The sequence below is a fragment of the Dendrobium catenatum genome, unplaced genomic scaffold (genome assembly GCF_001605985.2).
Source record: "Dendrobium catenatum unplaced genomic scaffold, ASM160598v2 fragScaff_scaffold_743, whole genome shotgun sequence".
Taxonomy (NCBI): Eukaryota; Viridiplantae; Streptophyta; class Magnoliopsida; order Asparagales; family Orchidaceae; genus Dendrobium; species Dendrobium catenatum.
In genome coordinates this window covers 880871-896478 of record NW_021319205.1, presented here as the reverse complement: position 1 = coordinate 896478, position 15608 = coordinate 880871, and the positions used below count along the sequence as shown (strand labels likewise).

At 35.9% G+C, this 15608-nt stretch overlaps 2 protein-coding genes across 2 annotated transcripts in view; one reads left to right on the top strand and one right to left on the bottom strand.

The window, feature by feature from the left end:
- LOC110108465 (gibberellin 2-beta-dioxygenase 8-like) overlaps nt 1–190 on the bottom strand; it is a 12844-nt gene extending 12654 nt beyond the window's left edge. Inside the window, exon 1 of the mRNA XM_028696473.1 lies at nt 56–190. Coding sequence (XP_028552306.1) covers nt 56–190 — 135 coding nt within the window. The remainder of the gene's footprint in view (nt 1–55) is intronic.
- Nucleotides 191–3678: 3488 nt separating this feature from the next.
- Nucleotides 3679–14985, top strand: LOC110108462 (tobamovirus multiplication protein 3-like; the record flags this gene model as incomplete). Its single annotated transcript, XM_028696472.1, has 11 exons — nt 3679–3816; nt 4008–4098; nt 4182–4234; nt 4321–4413; nt 4475–4546; nt 7120–7192; nt 7294–7339; nt 8127–8190; nt 8285–8338; nt 8434–8511; nt 14551–14985. Coding segments are annotated over 11 exons (855 nt in total), but the record flags the coding sequence as incomplete, so codon positions are not given.
- Between the last annotated feature and the right edge of the window lie 623 nt (nt 14986–15608).

Genomic DNA, 15608 nt, shown 5'->3' with positions numbered 1-15608 from the left:
TGATTAAAAGTTAAAACTTACCAAAAAAAAAAAAATTCCTTCCAACTAATTTTACCCATTCGCTTTCCGAAATCGAAGTCTCGCCGATCAAAATTCGAACCGCCATTGTCCGACTTCCTCTGCGGCGAGCGCTCCGAGAACCAGAGTTCGGCCGCCAGCTGAAATGAAATCCAAGTAATGGCATTGCCATTTTATTCATCAATGGCGTCCACGTTGAGCATTGCGACGGATTGGTGGAGGGGTGAATGAGTCCGCAGCGTGGCAGAATCGGATCTTCTATTCCTCTCAGCCTCTATTCGGATTGGTTTCCACATTCGCATGCGTAATGTTTTCTTCTTGTTTTAATCCTCCCTCTCCTTTGATTTGATTTACACCCCGATTTTTTTTTTCATCATTTTGATTCTTAGAATTAGTTTCTCTATTGGATAGATATAAACTAAGCGGATCGGCTAAAATATTAGCATTTCGTAGAACTTCTGATTTGGTTCTGTTCTGTTTCTGGTATGGTTCTCTTATTTAAATTTTTACATATATATTTTTTATCCGTGTTGTGAATCTGGATTTTTTGGAATGCATTTACACACTACAAGACAATAAATCCCAATAATATAACATTGCATCATATAATTTTGATGTCACATTTAACATTATATTATTTGATGTTTTATACAGTAAAATAGATGATTGCTCTGTAAAGTAATATTCAAATTGATGTCATGAATAATGCAAGGATTCAAATTAATGGATAAAAATTTATTATGAATATTAAACAATTAATTATTATCAGAGTAAGTTGAAGAGCCTTAGTACTATATTTATTAATCTATAATTATAAATCTGATTAGCGTTAATTAGAATAGTTAATCATTTAAGATTCAAACTATGACTAAGTTTTAATTTATTATCCTTATTGCTAACTAATTACTAATTACCATACTTTATTTGAAGTAGTCGAATTAATCATTTAATTAGTGTTTTAAATGATTCACTTCATCAAAATTTAGATATGGATTGAATTGGCGGAGAATTTTTAGGATATGGTTAAGAAACTATAAAAGATTAGGTGGTATTTGTGGGTAGTTGGAGATCTGTATTTGAATTCGAATAAAAAATTCAATTTGAATTCAAATTTATTTATATGCATAAATAAGATTTATTTGCAGCTGCCATTGTATCGACAACATAGTACAAACCTAATAATAATAATAATAATAAGACGTATTTTAAGTTAGAACTTGTGCTGGAACTTTAGCCTGCAATAGACTAAAACCTTGGCATATCAACTGCCATAAAAACATTAGAAAAATCGGATCGAACAAAAAGCCCAAAATTTGATAAGTTTTCAGCCCAAGATGCTCAACTTTCCCAATTGCCAAAGTGCCAAATTAGACTAAAAAAATGAATGAACTATCCAAATTAATGCAAGCCAATAGAGATCCCAAAACATGAGTGTTTCTAAAGCCTTTTTTTTTTTTATATTTTGATTTTAAAAATTAAGTCCATTTCTCTATAAATACTTTTTTTTCCTTTTTTTTTTTTGAACAAAATTTTGATCTATTAACTAAAAAAGACGGGGTTACAACAGCTGGAGAAAGGAAAAAAAACATAAAGAGAAGAACACCAAATAAAAGATACAATCACAATAAAACAGAAAATAAAAATACGAAAAAAGAGGGCTCAGAGAAGGCCGAGACCCCTAGCACCCTCGAGTCCGCTCCGCACAAGGCCATCCAGAAAAGGTTGCCACAAGAAACAATTTCCAATCCAATCGATGAGCAATCCGATCAAATGAAAGAAACAATCAACCTTGAAATGAATTATCTTCTTCTCCCACCTCTAGTCCAAAATTTCCCACGAGAAGCAACCGTAAGAGGTCTATCACGTGCCATTTTAAACTCATTTCCAGGATCTGAATATGACTCAGAATCAGATTCATATTCAGACGAATTATGCAACCAATCAGCATGGGACCTAACATCCAATCCGGAAATACCTCCCACCTGGTACATCATAGTTTGGGATGCCATTAAGTTTACTGGAACATTAACCAAATTTTGAGAATTGACCAACAAGCCTTCCACATCCGAATTTACCACCTGTCCACACACATTTGTATCCACATTCATAGCACTATTCTGAAGCTGAACAGAATCACCCACAACACCTAAAACAGGCGAATCACCATCAACCAACCCACCAGGCCCCCTACCACACGCAGCAGAGACAGGCGCAACAATAGCAGGAGTAGAAACCAAAATCTCAGAACCAATCGGCACCAGATCAACAGCCGGCAAAGCCTCAATCACAACCGTATGACCAAAATCGTCCACCACACACGAGGGAATAAAAGGAGTAGCATTAGGTGACAAAACAGTATCAGCAACATCTGAACACACACCAGCATCTAGCACAACATTATCCTCCCTAGATAGAACAGGGGCATTCAAATCTGGCTTCCCGCTAGGGGATAAAACAGTAGCAGCACCCATAAGATTACCAACTTGAACACCGGACATAGCATTCACCACACAAGCCTCAACAACGTTCTCATTAAAACCATCCTTAAGAGCTTCACAAGCCGCAACTTTATCCACATTATTGTCACAGTAATGAGCTAATGACAAGGCAACAGTCAAAGACCCATCAATCCCATTAGTAAATTGCTCAGCAGGATCACACAATTCATCAGTTGAAGGCACAACCGAAAGGCCCTCCCCACCAGTAAGCAAAGGTTCACTAGAAACGGTCTGAACATGCTTACTACTTAAGGGTAAATTGTTACCATTAATGACAGGCTCAACACCCACATTAGGACGAGCAACCAAATGTGGGTGCAAGAAATGACATTCCAAATTTGAATGTCCCAAAGATTTACAGTGAGAGCAATACGGCGGTAAATCCTCCATAACCACAGCCTGGATAAAACCCAAGTTATCTGGACCAACCCACACTTTATCGGGAAAATGTTTGGAAACATTTAATTCCACCAGCACACGAGCAACCGAAGGTCTAGAACCAGAGGAGGTGGCATGATCAATTTTAAGGGGGCGGCCAAAAATAGACCCAAGGCCATGAAGAATCCTAGGCGAAAAAAGATGAGGTCTCAGATTTGGAAAAGACACCCAAATCGGAATAATAGGCGACTCAACATTAACATCAAACGAAGGCGACCACTTAATCAACCTCATGTAACAATTATTGATAAAATAGGAGCGGTGAGCAAAGACACGACAATAATCCAAATCGTTCACAAGCTTGATTAAAACATTCTTTGGATTAAGAACAGTTACAGAAAAATCACCGATGAGCTTAAGGTTGAAAAAAAATTTGCGAATAGCTTCGAGAGATGGACGATGGTTAGGAAATTTCCCAACCAAAGCGAAATCAAAAGGCATAGCAAGTGCAAAAATTTCGGCCTCTGAAATCCACAAAGAGGGCAAACCACGAAAAGTACAGATTTTCAGGTCAGGAAAAGAGGAAGAAATGCCAAATAAAGCCTCACGGAAAGATCTAGAAGAGGTGTTACCATCCAAAAAACCCGGATCAACTAATCTTTTACCGGCCATGAGCACAAATAACTCAAGAAACCAAAGAGAAGGGTGAGAAAATACCCAAAAATGAGTCAAATAGGCGGAGAGACGGCGGGCGGCCGGAATCCACGCGCCGAAGAGGCGCTAGGGCGGAGCCCTAGCGGAGCCGCGCCGGCGGCAGCAAAGCGCCAAACGGAGAGGCGGAGAGAGGATCTCGTCCGAGCCAAGGGAGAAGGGCCGTCGTCTAGGGCATCTGCTCGGAGCAAAAGTCGCGATTAATGTTCCAGTTAGTTCATTATATCATATGTATGTTCATATGTGTGGAGCAAAAGTGTGGAGCTGTAACATATGTGCGTTCCCAAAATTTACAAACTTAACAAGCATAAAGTAGACCGCACCGTCAAGCACAAATTTGTGGCATCTTCCATAATTTTGCTCCATCAAAGTTTTAACTTTTGTTTGAATTTATATTTGCAGATACAATATATCAGAATTGAGTATAGAGTTCCGGAGTTTGGATGGACTACTCAAAAAGTGTTTCTTCTATTGAACTTTCTTGTTAATGGAGGTGAGAATGCTTTGTTTCCATCTATTTTATGTTGAATTGGACATTTATTCATTGCCATTATGTTTTGACACACATATTTATAGTTAGATCAATTGTATTTGCATGCCGTCGAAGTGTGCAGAAAATAAGCCCTGAGGTTAGCTTTGTTACTCTTTTGTGATGTTTTTTTGTGATTTGGATGGATTGTCAGAACTTTTGCTCTTGCTTTTTTATTTATTTCAGATTTTTCAGCACATGCTACTTGATATGCCTGCTCTTGCGTTCTTCACAACATATGCTCTCTTGGTTCTGCTTTGGGCTGAGATACATGGAATGGTATGTATGCCTTATATTTTGATCTTTTTTTCGTAGCTTTGACATTGAGTGTGGATTTTAGGCACAGGGAATATGTACAGATGGATTGAGACCGGTTTTCTGCAAGATTAATGCGGTGGTTTATGCTGTGCAGGTGAGTTTTAAAAAATCTATTGTAATTCAAAGGCATATCTGAGTATTACCTGCATGTTATCTTACTTATTATGGAAATCTAAAATCTTTTCTTGCTTTTTGTAAGTAGCTGTAATGATAATGTTTTCCTCCATGTGTATTGGTTGCAGGAATCTGCATATGATTGCAATGGAAAATAGCTGATATCATTTTTGATTAATTGATCTTACGTACTTGTTTGCTAGAATTATAACACTATATTGAGTTTGTATTCTCTCGCAATCTAGGAAGCCCAGTCAAGTTTCTTATGCAGCCCACACAAGCTTATTTAACTTATTTAAGCATTTCATAATTGGAAAATGAATTTCACTTTGCTCATTGATTAAAGAAGAATACAATGAATAAGTTGGAGGAAAGAGAAGATTAGGAAAACAGGTGGAAGAAAGCTATTAATTGATGTAATCAACTGCTAATTAATGAGTATATGTCGTGGAGAATTGAACTATTTTTTATTTTTATTTTTTTTGTGAAAGGAAAAAAATTCATTCATAAACGGAAGGATACAAACAAGTACTACAAAGGACAAAGGCAAAAATACACGGCTAAAACAAAGAGATACATAAATCAGTAATGAACGATTATAGCTCTTTGAAGGGGAGGAGATGACTGGACCGTGGCATAGAGTGTTATTAATTATTTTCCTATTTGTACTATTGAAGTTTCAAGAATTCTTTGGTAAGTAGTTTACCAGAATGATATACTGCATGCTGATCTAATTGTGCAAGAGGCAGGTTACGATCAGATATAGACAGACCAAATTTAACATATTTATTTTTTTTTGAAGGGTTTAGGCACACCTTATTATGATTTACCTTTCTGGAAAAAAAAAAGGTTTGGGCTAGGTTGCTACATCCTCATGTTAAATAATAAATATGAGTATGATTCAAATTGATACATCCTCAAAAATTGTTTTGATTGAGCACGAATCTCGGGCATATTCAAGTTGAAAATTTTTAAAATTTAATTCGGGATCATCTGAATTCCAATTTCAGCAAACTTATAGTCAAACTAAACATCTCAAAGAGGTGAACCTGACAACACCAAAATCGGTCCAACCCAAGCCCAAATGGGTCCAAATCGGGGGCTCGGACCATATTTGGAAGGGTCAAAGCATTATTTGGATGACAAAATGACACCCAAATATGGCATGCTTATAATTAAATCGCGGCTCGGAGAGACAAATCCAACGAGCCCAAGATCGCTAAATTCCGACATCATTAAGGCACTTAATTTGTTGAAAAACTCTCTATGATCGTGGGAATCAAAACGAGCCATCCGATGAAACACTCCGAACCCGTCTATATTTACGGGGTGTGCCACTCATGAAAATCTATAAATGGACCCCCACTCTCTACATGACCAACCGCCATTGGACTTCAGCCCGACCATCGTCGGACCACCGTCCTGCCGCTGGACTTCTGCCTGACCTTTGTCGGATCGTTCCTTGTTAGCTGAACTTCTGCGCAAACGCCGTTGGACTTCCGCCCGAACGTCGCTAGACCTTTGGCTAACTCTCCAAACTACTGTAATTTGACCACCTCTAAATCGAGGGATGGGTCAACCATTGTAATTTACTCAAGTTTAGTGGAATCTTTTCACCTGGGCGAAGCCCTGTGGTTTTTCCCTCTTCGGGCTTTCCACGTAAAAAAGATCCGAAATTTTATTTCTCTTTTTATGTTTGTGTGCTGGATATCTGTGCATCGGTAAGATGAAAAGTTTACTCAATCTACAGCCACGAATCTTCCAGTCCGCAACACGAATAATTACTAATTAAGATATTAAACCTATGCTAAACGCATGCATTTCCTTTCCTTCAAGCTCTCTTAGAGTCGACCATGCATTACAATTTCTCTAAAAATTGCGTCCTATTGTCAAAGCAGGATTTTATGTTCTGATTTCTTGTTTTTCATAGTTTGTAATATGTAGGTGAATTGCTATTAAAATGATGGAAGCAACACACTATTAATTTGAGCATATACGCCTTGCTGGTTTATATTTTATTGATAGAAACATTTGAAAATGTCACCTCATTGACTAAGTTTTGTTTTATAAGTTGGAGAAATCATGTGTCATATATACCATTTAACCAAGTATAACAAAAAATACAATCATTTATTTCATCCCCTAAATTCATACAAAATTTTAATATTAGTTTTAGATCAAGTCTACCCTTGCTCACTTCTTATTAATTAGGTTAAGTTGTAACGCTTTACTTACAAATGTACCCATCTTTTTAAATTACACTTAGTGGTTATAAGTAATATAACTTGTAGAGATTTGGTAGATGGTGGTATCCAACATATTTGTAGAGGTTTGATATTCGCTATAGCGCTAGCTGCTTGGATAGGGAACAGTAGCCAGTAGGTAATATACTTGTAGATGTTAGATTGGGAAATTTCTTTTCATTTCTGAACTTTTAAGGCATCCATTTAGCACCTCATATCCATCAGACAAATTTATTGGTTTACAGTGAAACTGCGCTTTCCTTGCTTTTGCGTAGCTTGATTGAGAAACATCTTTGGCATGGTTTTGTAGATTTTTCTATGGTTGCTCGTGTGGTGGAAGCCAATTGCAGTCATCATAGCCCTGGCTAAGATATTTTTTGCCGGTTTGTTCTTCTTTTTTGTTATCCTAAAGGCTATTTATTTATTCTAAATGCTGACATTACGATTTTGATATTTTCAGTATCTGACTGGATATATTGCGCAGGTGTTTCACTTCTTATTGCTGTCGGTTTTCTTCTGTATGGTGGAAGGTGATATGAAATTTAAGCTTATAAGGTTTCCATTATGTAGCTGTGCATGCAAATTGTTTGCATGGTTCTAATCCAGTGATTATTATCAAGTACTATGTATTTACAAGGACTTGAATCTATGTTATGTAATATTTAAACTTCATTCAGCCGAAGGTCCATGAAGGCAAGCATGCGGCTAAGGCTTCTTTGGGATGGCTTTTTTACTGATTCTTAAAGCAGCTTTCGAGTACAAAAATTTTAACTTTTGCACTAGAAAGCTTTTTTAAGTAGTAAGAAAGCCGTCCCAAATGAAGTCTAAATCTGATTATACTTGCTTATAAACTAGTTTTTGTTGATTTAATAGTGGATGGTATCATGGTTGGCTCCTCGGAAACTTTTTTTTCTTGCTTATGCATTCAATACTAGATGGTGCCGTCATTACTGTTCTTTTTCTCCACATGCATTTCAGTTGAAAACTTGTCTTTTCACTGGAAACTACCAGTTTTCATTTGAGTGATGTTGAGGCTATCGCTAAACTCATTATAACGCAAAACGGTGCTTTACATTAAGAAGAATGTTCTCATCATCTCTGTTACTGTTATACTTTTTCTTCTTTCATATAAACGAGCCTGTAACGTGTAACATGAATGATATTCAAATATAATTCACGATTGTCTTCATCACTTGCATTTACTCTTGCAAAAATAAGTCCATAACATGCATAATATTTAAATATTTTTGTTTGATTACATGACTAAAACTGTTAAACAGTTCAACAAATCTGTTTCTTTTTCTTCATTTATGGCAGGCTTTTCTTCATGTTGCAGTACTTTTCCGCCGAATCCTACGGAAGGCAGAAGAAGCTGCAAGAAGTACTTTCGAGTTTCTATTGTTCTTAGTGGTTTGATTCTTTTGCCTCTGAATATGTTTGTCACTTGAAGTTTAGTCGGTTTGCTTCTTGTGCAGGTTGGCTATGCTTTGGCCACATGCTTCATCTGTTTCTTGATTAGATGTGTAATGGTAAGTGTGTTATGCATTATTTTGTATTCTAAAACCCTTAAGCACAACACTGTTCCTTTACGCTATTGGATGACTTATTTTTATCTGTTTGCTAGATCTGCTTCAATGCATTTGACAAAGCTGCCGACCTTGATGTTCTTGACCATCCGGTCTTGAATTTGGTGTACTATCTGGTATGTATTCCACAATGATTTGCATAAAACATTTAGAGGAGAAATATAAGCCTTTGAATTTCATTTAAGAAATTACTCTTAGAAGCGTTTTAAATTGCTCCGATAGTATAATAGCACCATCTTGGGGAACTTGGCAGGAGCAGGACGGTTCATTAGAAAAAATTGCATCAGACATGCTTGAAATATATGGACATTTAGGCTTGAAATATTATGAAAACTATTTTTTATAGTACTAGAAAATAACATTTAGGCTTCGTTTGGGACAGCTTTCTTATTGCTTCTAAAATGACTTTCTTGAACAAAATTTTTAATTCAAGAAATTTTTATATTAAAAAAATTGTTTTAGAAAGCAGCAAAAAAGTTGTCCCAAATGAAACTTTAAACGCATTGTTTGAATCAAGATAAAATTTAACTTTGTTATGATATTGATAAAATGTTTGTCTATTTTAAACATATTTCTTGCACTTATGCTTATGAAGCCATGAAGTATTATTTCTTAACATGGGGGAGGAGAGGTAGAGTTGGAATTTGTATGCATTAAAGAATTCAACACATGATGCTATCCTACAACTCCATGGTGCTTGTGCTCTTCACTTCTACATGAAGTTGATAGCACTATTTTGTTGACTTTTAAACGAATTTAATTATAAATTCATATACATTATATATGTAAAATCTCAAATTCAAAATCTTTTGGTTGATACAGAAGAAAAAAAAAAAAAAATCTTAGATGTTGCTTAGTAGCACTTTGCAACTTAGATATCATTCCTAGTAGTATATTTGAAAAAGAAATAAATAAAGGTGTGTGTGTGTGTTAGGGGGTGATAATTAATGAAATATGAAATAAGAAATGTCATATATTTTCATGAGCATAATTGAGTATTTAACTCTTAATTATTCACATATAAGTACAAATTATCCCAATTAAAGGCTATTCAATCTCTATTTAATCTAAGTTACTAAAATGATCACAAATAAATTATTAATTCCTTATCTTAATTAATGTTTCATTTATTCAATTATATTACTAGAAATGTTATTAATATTGTAAATCTTAACTATCTTAAAAATATTTATTTCCTAGTCAAGCATAACAAATGGTTATCTATTTGCTAATATGCATAATTAATTGATTAATTAATTATACTATATAAAATCATCATAATTAAATATTGCCAAAACTTTAATAATGAGAATTAAGGGTGTCAATATTGGACTCGACTTGAACCTGACCTTAAAATTTTGAGTTTGGGTTGACCTGAACCCAAAACGGGTCGGGATCAACAATTTGACCCATTTAAAAAATCGGATCGGGTTCGGGTTGACCCTTTGACTCGAAATTGACTCGTTTTTTACCCGAAAATCCGTTTTTGACCCGGCAACCTGAGATTGACCAGAAAAGCGGAGATTTACCCATTTGTGGACTCGAAAAATAGCAGTATTTTGTTGGCACCGGGAAATTCGGGTCAGATCGGGTTGACCTGGACCCGAAGCGAGTCGGGTTCAGGTCTGGAAAACTGGCCTGTTTGCAAAAAATGGGTCGGGTTCGGGTAGACCTGAATAGTGCCGGATCAGTTTCGGGTTCAACCCGAATCCGACACGTGACCGAAAATTAACACCCCTAATCATAATAAAAAAATCAATTACTCCCAAAGTATCTAAGATAAATAATTGGTTACCAATTAATCTAATTGTTTACGATTTAATTCGCATTTTAAATAGTTATTACCATAACAATTACTTCATATGTATTAATACTTATTGAAATGCTAATTAATCCTTAATTCGAATTAATTTCTCATTAATTATCATTGACATTTGACAATAAATCTACTGTTTAGTTATTTTAGACTTAATTATCATTATAAAATATAATTAATTTTAATAATATCAATTGAATTTGATCTTTCTTAATTAGCATAATTAAAGAGGTAGTTACCAATTGTTTTCACTTTTAATCCATTAGTTTATTACATCAATTTGAATTATTATCAGAATAATCATCATTAAGGCTTCAGAGTTCCTAATTAATCTCTAATTAACTTTAAATGGTTAATAAAAATGTTTTTAACAAAGTATAAAAGTACATAATTATCCTATATGTGATTATGAAAACTAATTGCTTTTAAAACCTATGTAATTCTAAGTAAAACGTTAATTAATCAATAAGTGATTTTATTAATGTTAATATCTGGCTTGTCCAATTAGTCTAATTATTTGAATCAAATGCTCACACATGTTTTGAAAATATATGAAAAACTCTTTTTGTTGTTTTCACCAATTTAATAAAATATCTATTTTATTTTGAAAATAAAAAATGTGATGGAAAATATTTAGGAATAAAAAATTAGAACAAACCAATTTCCATTTTCTTTTCATCTTATTTAATTTTTGTTTTCATTTAAAACATGGAAATATTTAGATCCACTTAAATATGTTCTTCTAAAAAAGGGTAATAAATGTAAAACAAAATTAATATTTATTAATTTCAATTAAGTACTTAATCCATGATTAAGAATATCTTAGTAGTAATCATCAAAATTAAAGATATTTATACCATATATAATTAATCTAACTTACCATCATATTAACTAATAGTAACTTGTCCTGCTAAATAACAATTTTTAATTAAATAATGTATATTTACTAAGCTAAAATAAAATGTATTTAATATTTTAGTTACAACAGTCTTTAATAACCATAATCATACAACCAAAATCTCAAAAAGCTGATAACTTAAGCTATAAATAATTATGAGTTAAACATTAAAACACTTAACTATCAATTAAATATTCTTGATTAACTGTTTAAATAATTGCAATATGTCAAATTATTCATATTTAGCCTATGTATGTTACCAATTAGTCTAGTTATTTATGAATTAATTAAAAAATTTAGTCTTAATTCCCATGCTTAAATACTAGTAGAATGTTAATATTTTTAATTAATTTGCTACATAACCTCTAATTAGCCAAAATAGATGATTAATTACCAATTAGTAGTCATCATCATTGTAAGCTTGTTTTTTCATAATTAAGTATTATTAAAATATAATTAATAAAAAACTTTTGCAGTTGAATAGTAAGAAAGCTAGCTTAATGTCATTTTTAAACTTATTATTAATCTCAAATTAGCTTTAATAAATAGTAAGGATTATCTTATGGAACAAAAGAATATTAAGAAGTGATACTTCATCGAAAAATCATCTTGATCGGACATGAATCTCAAGGCAAAATCAAGTTAGAAACTTTCAAAATTAAAATTGGGACCATCCGAACTCCGATTTCAGCAAACTTATAGTCAAACTGAGCGTCTCGGAATTAAGAACCCAACAACACCAAAATCGACTAAATCCGAGACCAAATGAGTTCAAATCAAGGACTCGAAGCGTTATTGGAAGGTTCAAACCATAATTTGGATTTCTAAATAATTTTCAAACGTGACATGCTTATAGTTGAATCAAGTGAATCGACGAGAGAAATCCAACAAGCCCAAGATCACTGAATTATGAAATCACTAAGTCATTTAAATGTCCATGTAAACGGTCTATGATCAAGGGAATCAACATCGGTTGTCCATCCAAACCACTCCAACTTAGCCCTGATCTTCCATCTATTTACAAGCCATGCCACTCTATAAAATCTATAAATAGAGCCTCCCTTTCTCATGAAAAGGGACCCCAAAGCGAATCTAGAGAAAGATCGGAGATCGCTCTTGCCTCTTCGCTCCTCCTAGACCACCGCCCGGACTTCCGCTAGATCACCACCTGACTTTGGAGTTCTTTCGAACCACCACCCGACGCCGGAGTTTTGTCAGACCACTGCAAGACACCAGAGTTTCATCAAGCCACCGCTAGACCACCGATTGAGGCTCGAACTTTCGCCACACCATCAGCAGAATTCGGAGTTCCGCCAGACCACCGGATAATGCCGAAACTTCCGCCGGACCACTGCCTTACAATTACAGTCTTTTTGACCCCTATGTATTATCGACTTTGGTCCTTCCGACCTCCATGGCCTACTACGATCATTCCGACCTCCATCGTCAGACAACGATCTTTCTGACCCCTGTCTCATGCCACTACGATCCTTGCGACCTTCGTATCCTGCTATGGTCCTTCATACCTCCATCGTCAGATAACAGTCTTTTTGACCCCTATCTCCTGCCAACTTTGGTCCTTTCGACCTCTGTCACATATTACAGTCATTCCGACCTCCATCGCAAATAATGGTCTTTTTTATTGTTGTCTCTTGTCGACTTTGGTCCTTCCGACCTCCGTCGCCTACTACGATCCTTTCGACCTCCATCGCCAGAAAACATTCTTTCTAACCCCTGTCTCCTACCGACTATGGTCATTACGACCTTCATCCCGTATTACGGTCCTTCCGAACTCCATTGCTAGATAATGATCTTTCTGACCACTGTCTCTTGCCGACTACGGTCGACCCGAACACCGTCACCTACTGCGATCCTTCCGACCTCCATCATCAGATAATAATCTTTCTGACTCAAATCTCCTACCAATTATGGTTCTTCCGATCTCCGCTGCCAACTATGGTCATTCTGACATCCCTCGCCAGACAACCATCTTTTTGTCCACTGTCTCTCACTGACTACTGTCCTTCCAACCTCAATCGCTAGATAACGGTCTTTCTGACACCTATCTGCTGCCGACTATGGTCCTTCAAACATCCATCGCCAGATAACGATCTTTTTGACCCCTATCTCCTGCCGACTACTATCCTTCCGACCTCCGTCGCTTACTAAGGTCCTTCCGACCTCCATCGCCAAACAACGGTCTTTCTGGCCCTTATTTCCTACTGACTATAGTCTTTCCGACCTCCATCACCTACTAGGGTCCTTTCGACCTACTTCACCAGATAACAATTTTTCTGACCACTTTTTCCTGCCAACTATGGTTCTTCCGACCTCCCTCGCCTACTATGGGCCTTCTGACCTCCATTGTCAAACAAGTATCTTTTTGACCCTTGTCTCCTGCCGACTATAGTTTTTCCGACCTCCGTCACCTACTACGATCCTTCTGGTCTCCATCGCCAAATAACGATTTTTCTGACCACTGTCTTCAGCCAACTACAGTACTTCCGACCTCCCTCGTCAGACAACGGGCTTTCTGACCTCTGTCTCCCGCCGACTACGATCCATCCGACCTCCATCACTAAACAACGGTCTTTCTGACCACCGTGTCCCGTCGACTGCGATCCTTCCAACCTCCCTCGCCAGACAACTGTCCTTCCGACCACTGTCAGCAGACTACGATCTTTCCAATCTCCGTCGCTCACCGACTATGGTTTTGCCAACTAAACGAACATTTTAATACTAATTCTTCCAATTCCCACCATGTAATATGATAGACATTTGCTACATCAACCCATGACCTTTCCCCCAAGGAAGGGCCTCATTTGTAATCGACTGCAAATATTAGTGGATTCATTCAAACTGAGCCATGCCCTGTGGTTTTCCCCCCTTTCCAAAGGTTTTCACCTAAAAACTCATGTCTCTTATGAATGTTACACCTTTTCTTTTATCTGCAAGTGTGTTGGATCTTCGTACAAAACTAAGACATTAAATTTTATATTTCTCTACCATCGCGAATATTCTAGGATGCAACAACAAGATATTACTTATTGAATCGAATAGTATAAGAGATAGAGAGATAGATAAATGAGTCATGTAGCCGACCCATAGTGAGAAAAAGGCTTTGTTTGGTATAGCTTTTGGCAGCTGATCTTTTGATGTTTTTACCAAAAAAAAAAAAATCAAAAAAAGCTGCAGCACAAGCATTAAACCAAATGAAGTCAAATACTTGATGTTGTTGTATAGAGAGATAGGAGAGAGAGAATTAATAAATTAATGTCTAAACCACAAATTCTCTTCCCATTCTCTCTCTTCTTCTCTCCCTCTTTCTTCTTTTTGCACAACAACATTTATTATTTACAACACTTAGAATAAATCATGAAAAATAAATCTAAATACTCGTTTAGCAGTCAGTTATGACTAACTTTTGTTCATGATTTATAGCTGGTGGAGATTCTCCCTGCTGCTATAGTCCTCTACGTTTTGAGAACGCTACCACCCAAACGCGGAATCAAACTATATCAACCAATCAACTGACTCATACCAGTTCTTCTACAACGGTAAATTGCCTTCTCTTCCAACGCAAGCCGTCCATACGCAAGAAAATGGTTCAGAAAAATTCTTGGATTTGCTTCATACGAAGTGCAGAAAGCTTCATAATCAAAAAATTCTTTCATTCGTACAAGATCTTGTTCTACAGTAGAACTAACTCGTACTAACACACCATGGGAAACGTATATGTTGGCCCTATCGTAAGTTTTGTCTCCTCTTAACACCAATTTTTTTGGGTTTTGTTCTATATTTTTCTTTGTTGACAGTAAACACATTCAGTTGTAGGCCTATTTCTTAATATGAGCTTTGCTGTTAGCTTTTTTTTTTGCCTGGTGGATTCGAAATGTTCATGTGTTCTTCCCTATATGCATTTCTAACGCTGAATGTTTTCAAGAAAGTAGGCCAAGCAAAATAAGAAAAAAGAATCATCCATGAAGATGGGCTTATCATACAATTGTCGTGCGTTCTTCAATGTGATCAGTAAATAGAAAAATGTTTAAGAAATATCTGAATTTTGTTGATCTGACATTTTTTTTTCTTTCTTTTATTTTCTATAAGGTTATAGGTAATTCGTATAAAAAAATGCATTTTTTAAAGTGCATAGTCCAAAAATGGTCACGTCGTCTTTACACAGGGTGTGTGTTATACAAACCTTTAATATACACACCCGTGTACACTGTGTACAAGATTGTGCGCGGGTTGTGTGCATATGATGTGATCTATTTTGATTAGAATATGGACTCGAGCTATGGACTCTGCTAAGAATAATTTCTCACACAGAATAATTTCTCACAATTGCAGGCTGGATTATGGCGTAATAACTTCATGCAAATTGCTGTCTCATGCCTCAAAATGACGAGAGATTATTATGTGCGGATGCCGAACATAATTTACCGTCCGGAGACCAACCATAATGCGCTACGTCAGCTATACCGAGGAGTATCAAGCCT